At 27.2% G+C, this 9,159-nt stretch overlaps 1 protein-coding gene across 1 annotated transcript; it reads left to right on the top strand.

Annotated features, from left to right (window-relative positions):
* The first annotated feature begins 1,180 nt into the window (after positions 1 to 1,180).
* On the top strand, positions 1,181 to 6,183 carry LOC112688056 (1,5-anhydro-D-fructose reductase-like). The gene is made up of 8 exons (XM_025561076.1): positions 1,181 to 1,475; positions 3,621 to 3,706; positions 4,548 to 4,736; positions 4,828 to 4,944; positions 5,002 to 5,190; positions 5,446 to 5,673; positions 5,736 to 5,884; positions 5,942 to 6,183. The coding sequence occupies exons 1-8, from the start codon at positions 1,418 to 1,420 to the stop codon at positions 5,982 to 5,984; spliced, it is 1,059 nt and encodes a 352-aa protein (XP_025416861.1). The 5' UTR covers positions 1,181 to 1,417; the 3' UTR covers positions 5,985 to 6,183.
* The last annotated feature ends 2,976 nt before the right edge of the window (positions 6,184 to 9,159 follow it).

Raw genomic sequence — 9,159 nt, 5'->3', positions numbered from 1 at the left:
TAACTGAAAACAAAGGCAAAATAGTTAAATCAATGAAGACTTTTGATGACATTCTATATACATTTTTCAAAACTTACAAATTACTTAAAATATGAAATAAAAAAATTTGTCTTATAAATTTATCAAAGCTTTCAAATTACTCGAAAATCAAAATAATTGCATTGTACAATTAGAGCGTATTTGATGTTATCTAAAGTAAATCAACAACGATTATCTGTTTATAAATATTTATATTTGGAAAAACTTCTCTCCACGTCCACTGAAAAGTGATCAGGAAGCGCAGACGAGCACTAACCAACGATATAATAGGTATTATTCATTATTATCATATAACATGACAACGACACGACAACTGTAATCAACGAGATAAAGTCGGATAGTAATCGAATATTAGGAAAAAATAATTAAATGTGGGTATTTAATTATTCATAACAATACGACAACCACGAATGTAATCGGCGAGATAAAATAGAACAAGTCTTTGGCATAATGGTTGACAAGAAACGATAAAAAGTGAACTAGTGTGAAATCAGTAAAAATGACTAAAAATGTCAAAAAATGACTTAAAAAGTAAAAATCATTAATAAATTAAAAAAAAAAATGCAAAATAAAAATTAGTTATTCGAATTCACATACTAATGAAACATATTTGTGACTAGGAGAGAATTATTTAAAAAGTTCCAAAAAAAAAAATTTAAAATTCATCAAATTCCGAGCCCTAGTTATAAGTAAGTCAGATTTTAAACTAAATGGGTGAAAAAAAAAATGTGCAATTGTTCAATTCAAGTAATTGAATCAGTGTTTTTCCTCAATAACTAAAGAATAATAATATTTTAATTTAATTAATTCTTATATGCTCACGGAGACCCTAAACTTCTTACACGGAGGCTCTGCAGAGCATAGTTTGAGAACCACTGTAATAAATATTAAGCTTTATAAATCCTGTAGGTAAGGAAAAATTGTTATTATAATTTTCTGAAAATAATCTATTTTTACAAAAATCAATTATAAATAATTGCAATAAATAAAATAATCACATCAATTTTGTTTAACAAGTGCATAAACTATATTTTGTTGGACAAGCACATAAACTATAATTAATAACATATTGTATACATTAGATAAATGAGTTATTAAATTGTTGTATTTGCCATTCGTATACGGCAGCCGAAAAGTTATATAGGTTCGAACACGAATTGTGTAGGCGATAGTCGTGATTTGTGACTTATCGATAATAATAAATATTTATAAATATAATACATGCAATAAAGTGTTATTCGATGCCATAATTGCCGCAACTACCGTTCAGCAAGAGTGCATCGTTTTTCCGAGCTGGGCATGCTAGACATGATCTCAGCCGCATTTCAAATACCTATCAATTACTTTTTTCGTGCAAAGCAATTACTAACAGAGGACAATGAAATTTGTAATTTTGGTATTAACTGTTGTTTTTATCGTGGATATTATCGCAACGGGTATGTATAATTTCAGTTTTAAAAACATCTATCGTATCTGCGGACAAAATAATTTTGAATGCCTTAGTTTTGGCATTTTAGATTTTCTGACGGGTAGCTTAAAAGTGTTTTTCTAAAAATGTGAAAGCAATCAATATTTATGTTTGTCTTTTTATCTTACGATGTTTAATTCTTATAATCTTACAGTTGTTGTTGTAATTATATACATATGTAAACTCATGTTTAATAATAATAATTAGACAATAAGATAACCATCTTTATAATAATATTACTAGTTTTTTACATTACTGTCCAAAATATTTTATACACCATAGTACCATACTGTATACTAATTTTCAACTACAGAGTGCGCTTAGTGAATTATTCAATTTTTTTCAAATTCGCTTTAAAAAATTACCTAAAATTGAATTTGGTAATTTAGATAGATTGAGGCATAGGCCGCTTCGGTCCATGAAAAATCACAACGCGTGCCTATGCTAGTGATAATTGGTGATAATATAATAAACATGTGTTAAATATCTATTGGCATCCCCTAATTAAGTTAATAATTCCATCTTATAAACGATATCAATAGGTTTCGATGATCCGCTAGTAAATATACTTATTATATCAATGTTACGATTTTTTATTTGCTCGATAAATTGCTTGAAGTTATTATAATCAAATATTGATGAATTCATTTTGAAAAAAGTTATTAGAACCTATTTGTCAATATTAATTACAAACATTTTCGTAACGGTGTAAAAGAGATATGAGCAAAATAATTGTTTCAAATTCAATGAAAATAATATGTTTCATTATTTCGGAGTTCAGACAACAACATTCAGATAAGTGTTATTACTCGTTGTACAGCAGTGGTATACGAGTATTATTTTATGCATAGATGGATTTTAATTTAATTTTATAATTTTAATCGATTTACATTTAAGTAACCATTTAATTTGATTATTAAATTAAAACAATTAGGCACTTTTCACACTAACGGTAGACGGTCCGATCATGGTTCTATCAAATAGTATTTAACTTGTATTTTCAAATTGGAACGCTTACATTATCGATTACGCTTACGTCGGATCAAGACACGAGCAGTTAAACCTTCGTCTGTACATTTATTTTTTGGGACTTCATCTGAACACTGGGTTAAATGGACAGACGTGTTTTTTAGTACTAAAAAACACTTAGAAAAAATCTGAAAAAATTTACTAATTAAGGGTTGCTCTTTAAGATTCAGCAGTTTTTAGTAACGCTCATATTGTAAATTAGTATAGATATAATATTAAAAATATATAAAAATAACAACTAATAAAAATTATTTACTTGTATATTATAATACATTTTTAAAACTAAAGGTAAAATAAATTTTACTCTGCATATTTCGATATGAATTTTTAGCTAAAATGCATATTTTATATTACTTTGTCCATACTTTTAATGTATATTTGGTAATGTTCTATTGTATAAACCGAGTCTAAATTATAATATATTATACTACGAAGAACATTAAAATAAATTAAACAAATAATATAAAATTATATGGTAATAATATGTAACAACTATAGGTAATACAATTGTTATGACACAAGTTTTAAACTATATCATACGAGTAATTATGTATATAAAATTAGTTACGTCGGTACATTGTGATGACCTAGCAACAAATTATTAGACTTTCACCGTCAAGGCCGGATTAAGAGGGGTCTAGCCGGGGCGGTAGCCCGGGGCCCTCTCAAGTACCCAAGTGAAAGGGGCTCAAACAATTTTAAGCCGGTATACATGTTTTATCATACTAAAATTAGTAGTTATATAGACATAAATTGTATATACCTATACATTTTATAATTTTATAATGCAATTGACAATTTTTGAAATAATTAAAAAATGTATCGTTCTGCGAGCGTAGAACAAGCAGCTTTGTAAAGCATCTTTTGTTAAAAGGGCCAAAGTTTAATCCGGCCATGATCACCGTAGTATGATACAAGTAATATTGATTTATTGTGATTGTATTGTGATCGGACCGTTGAATTATCTATACTCACTGTTAATAGGGCCCAAATGTAGTTTGCGATAACATTTATGTGTTCAATAAATATACATTGTTATATTATATTTTGTTTTCACGATTGAATACTTATGATTTTTTGTTAGAGATATCACCGTCGTTGCAGTTAGTGAAAATGGTCAAGTTTAACAATGGTCAACAATACCCGATCTTGGGTCTGGGCACGTGGCAGGTTAGATATTATACATAGACAACATATTATGTTATGAGTTATTATACTCTACGAATACCTTTTTCCCGTATAGTCGACAAAAGTTACTTGCCATTTCAAAATATAAAAGTTATCTAACGTATGCGTTTATCGAAAAAAATTATAAATATCAACATTTTTCAAAATACGTGATTTAAAACCTTCCCCTAGAATAGTGATTCTCATCCTTTTTTCGTTCATGTCACATTTAGCCACTAGAATAAAACACCGCGTCATTTTAAAATCAAAATAATAAACTGTGTATTTTAGAATAATTCTTGAAGTAACAAAAAAATACAGTACACAGAAAAATATTAAGTACACCTACAATTAATTTGGGTTGCAGGGTTCAATAAACTTTGTCAGTTAAAAGTTTAAATTTGAAAATTAAAAAAAAAAAGAGAAAAAATAAAAATGATTTGTATGAAAACTGATGAGAAATTGGGCCCTGGTGGTTTTTACAAAGTTTAGGAAGTCGAGGGTTGATGGTGGAAAAACCGAGTCTCATATTTTCTTCTAGAGTTGTGGAGCTATAACACTACATATCTAGCGACTGCAAAATAACTGACTAACGACCCCGGTTAAATCAGTAAGACAATCACCCTTACACTGCGTCCATGTCAACCTTGGATGAAATGTCACCCTGGTTGAGAACCACTGCCTTAGAACCAACAAATTTTCATTGAAATATAGTCATATATAGCTGTATAGGTATCCTGTTATAAATTCGATGTAAAGCTCTATAAATTGTGAATAAGTATTCAAATATTTAACTTAGATTCTAATGTTGTAACATTAATTTTAACATTTTATATCGGTTTAGACTACTTCTGACTTACAAGGATATAATCAGACAGAAATATATAAAGCCATTAAAAGTGGAATCGATATAGGATATCGTCATTTTGATTGTGCTGCTCATTACAATAATGAAAAATTTGTAGGTATGGCTATAAATGAAAAAATAAAGGAAGGAGTTATAACAAGAGAAGAAATATTTATCACTGATAAGGTATTTCTTAAAAAAACATTATTATTCATTTATCATCAATGATTTATTTAAGTTTATGTATATATATGCTTTAAATTGTAATGTGATTTAGCTTATGAACGATAAACATAATCCTGAAGAAGTAGTAGATGCATTGAAGGATAGTTTAAAACTTTTAGGTTTGGATTACTTAGATTTGTACCTTATACATTGGCCAATGTCGGCTATTGTAAGTTACATTTTAATAATTAAAGAATTTGTATTTAAATTTATTTATATAACTTAGGAAATTCCAGTTGCTAATGAAAACCAAATTCGCTACATTGAAGGTAATTATTCTTATTTAGACACATGGAAATCTATGGAACGATGTGTTCAGTTAGGGCTTACCAAATCAATAGGAATTTCAAATTTTAATATGAAACAAGTTAAAGATATTTTAGGAATTGCGACTATTATACCAGTGGTAAATCAGGTAATGTCTCATTTAAGAATGAATATAAATAAACTTAGTAAAACACATATAATAATAACTATAAGTAACAAATTAAAAAGATTTTATTAATTAATATGACAAAAATAAATCGTTTTATAATATCTATTATTTCCTTTTGTTATTTAAAGTATTACTCAACTGAAACTATAATTAATTTGGGTATTAATACCCAAACTAATACTATAACAAACTATAACGAATTCCCCAATGTATTTTATATTTCAATTATTTTAGGTAGAAAATCATCCATATCTCACTCAAAATAAACTTAAAGAATTTTGCGAGACTAATGGAATATTATTGACGGCTTATGGACCCTTAGGATTACCTTACATATTTACAAAATCTTTACCTTATACAAATAAAACGATTAAGAAAGCTGTTCTATTAGACGATCCTATTGTAAAGAAAATAGCTGCTAAGTATAAAAAAACTAGTGCTCAAATATTAATAAGATTTCAGGTAATACTATTATTAAATAACAATAATATTAATAAATTTAGTTATTGTAATTAAAAATTTAGATTCAAAGAGCTGTTTTAGTTATTCCAAAGTCATCTAATCCAGTAAGGCAAAAAGAAAATTTTGAAGTTTGGGATTTTGCAATCGGCACGGAAGAAATGAATTTACTTGAATTATTAAACCAAAATTTACGATATATTTCTAACGAACAGTGAGCATTAAATTATTTTTTATTATTTGCAGTTTGCTAATTACAATTTTTTTTCAGAGCACGACACTTGAAAGACTATCCGTTCAATGAGAAACTATGAAGGTTTATGATGACAAATAAAAGTTGTATTTGATTAACAATATTATGGTTTTTATTAATTGTTATTATACAATGCAATATTGAATTATTATATTACGATCATGGTTGTATATTGGTATAATGATCTGTAAATTTATCCAAACAGAATAATTGTTTTTAAGCTTTGTTCTCACATAAAAATATATTCAAATATTATATTATATGTACACTTAACAGTTTATATTTAATTACATAGTAGACAGACAGAACGTGGCTTTTATCACAGTGTATTTATACATTCGGTAAGGATAATGACGTTGATTATGAATATTTTTCATTTATTATTTTCATTATTCTCCGAGATCACCACGAGTAAGTCAAAGACCAGATAAAAGTCGGGTATTTCTCTTACATAGGAAATTTTGGGTGGGTGAAATCTAATATCAGTATATAATATACATTTAATATTTATTTTATAATTTTTTCAAAGGGATTTCGGATGTAAATTATTTATAAGCTGATACATTTCTTAAACAGTTGTATGAGGTTTCCTCCAGGAAAAGTGTTTCTGCATATTTCTATATTTATATTTATCTTTTTTTAATTTTTGACTTGTGAGAAGAATATTTTGAATAAAATTACATTTTTTAGTTTTATTGTCAAGATTGTTGCTGAATTTTTCTAAATTATTTATTTAAATTAAAAGTTTCTAAAAATGATACATTAAAATACATTAACATTGATATCAAGTTGAACGTCATATTGTATTATTATGTAGGTAGGTACTAAGTTTGATATTTGACTTATAAATTCCTGCTGAAGAACATAGTGTGGATAATAAGTATAAGACATGATGGTAAAAGATTAAAAAATATGAATATCTGTGTATGGATCGAACAATTATATAATATTAACATCAAATGAGAAACGGTGTATTGAAGAACGGGTTCCTCAATAGCCCCTTTTAGTGTTCTACTTACACTTATGCATGGGTGTAGTGTAGTGTTTCATAAGGTTCATGAGGGTCTAGTTCCTTTCACCGCGATCATTTCACCGACGGACTACTCGACGTACGTGTAGTTGACCCCTCAGTATGTTCTATCGATTTCAAACAAAAAACAAATAATTTGAATTTAATAGTAAATAATTGTAAATGCAATTTTTAAATTTATAAATACTCAGAAAACTCAAGAAATCAAAATCAAATTATTGTAATAAATTATACTATTATTATAAATATCATTATTATTGTTATGGGTGGACATATCCATAGGCGGAACTAGGGGGGGGGCGTATTAGGGTTTTTAGAACCCCTGAGTTTAAATGTAGTACTCATGATTTTTTTTTAGATCTATATAATCTATAGTAATTACAGTAAAATATCATTTAATTTTATTTTCAGCAATTTCAACACCCCCAATATTTGGGCTATAGTTGCGCCCATGAACATATCATGTATATATAGTTAGCAAATATTAGCAAATTGGTTTAACAAATTATCAATAATTTTAGACAAAAATTTTTATATTACTCAATTTGCAATATCAATATGATAATTACTTAATAATTTTACAATCAATACTAAAAATCAAAAATACTATAAAATCAATACCAAAAAATTGATACTATAAAATATTTAAAAAATCAATACCAGAAAATATTTAAAAGAATATATCTTAAAAGAAATGTAGTGAATCCTAGTGTAACCGATGAAAGAGACGATCCATTACTAATTCTCACTACTAGTACCAGTCGCGATATTATAGTCCAAAATGCTCAACAAGGAACTGAAAACAAAAAATCTTTAAAGACTATAAGAAAGTTTTGTGCTAAATGATTTGATAGGGATGAATTTGCGAAATGGCTAGTACACAAGATAGATGCTAATGGAAAAGATTTTGGATATTGTAATGTGTGTAATTCATTAATGAGTTCACATTTTACTGAGATAAAATGACATGGTTCATCGTCTAAGCATATTACGAATTCTAGACAAGTTGATTGATAAAAAATGTAAGTGAAGTTTTTAAGATGTCATCTTTAATAGAGAAAACGAGGATTGCTGAAATTAAAATGACTACTTTCCTTGCTACAAAAAATTTACCTCTATCTTTAACGGACCAACTTATTGCGTTATGAAAATCTGTATTCCATGATTCGAAAATTGTAAAAATATGCCCACAGCGAGGACGAAAACAACAGCAGTCATGCAAAATGTGTTGGGTAAAAATTTCCTCAATGACCTATGTAATAATACTCTTATAATATATGGTACATTTTACTCTTTAATTATGGATGAAACAACTGACATAGTAGAAATTGAACAATGTGCAATTATTATAGTTTATTTTGATACTAAACGATGATAGTTAAAACTCAATTCTTAGACATGGTAGAATTATCTTTAGGTAATTATTTATATTACAAGTAATTTTACATTATGAATTAAATTCCATGTATTACTTAATTTTAACTATTTATATACAATTATTTATAATAAAGATTATACCTAATACATATTATAAAATATAAAACAATACAAATGTACGTAAAAATTGTAATTTTTAAAACATTGAAACCTGTCTACAACGGACACCTGTCTATAACGGACAATTATTTTGGTCCCATGACTGTCCGTTATATACAGTTTTCACTGTATATGTAACTATGGACAATTATTTTACTGTTATTTATCTTGAATTCATATCGTATACACTTGGTCTTTAGACCAATTTTAATACTTTATTTCAAAGTGAAGGCCCTCAACTACATCTGTTGAAACCAGAAATTGAAAAACTATTAAAAATAGTTGCTATGAACTATATGGATATTGAATATATTAGATTTCTTGATTTTATCATGACGATTTCACCAACGAACATTTAATATTATATTCCTATAGTTGATATTTATATTGGCGTAAATGCTATAACCAGTATCTTAAATTTAAAAAGTAACAAGTCTGTTGATTCCAACGAAATAATTAAATTTTTTAAATCTTGTCAAGAATTCTATATTGAGCTAGTAGTAGTTATAAAAAAAGGTTTATATTAAATATAAATATAATAAATATATTTAACCTATGATTATTAACCGAGACACTTAGCCCGTTTCACATTTTATTGGGCTTGGCATTTAGAACTTTTTTCTGAGACTAACTTAAAAATCAATTTTTTGGCACTTATCCCGTTATTGAT

Source organism: Sipha flava, unplaced genomic scaffold (genome assembly GCF_003268045.1).
Source record: "Sipha flava isolate LNK unplaced genomic scaffold, YSA_version1 36_pilon_pilon, whole genome shotgun sequence".
NCBI lineage: Eukaryota > Metazoa > Arthropoda > Insecta > Hemiptera > Aphididae > Sipha > Sipha flava.
Note: the sequence above shows the minus strand (reverse complement) of the source record. Positions and strands in the feature narration are given on the sequence as shown.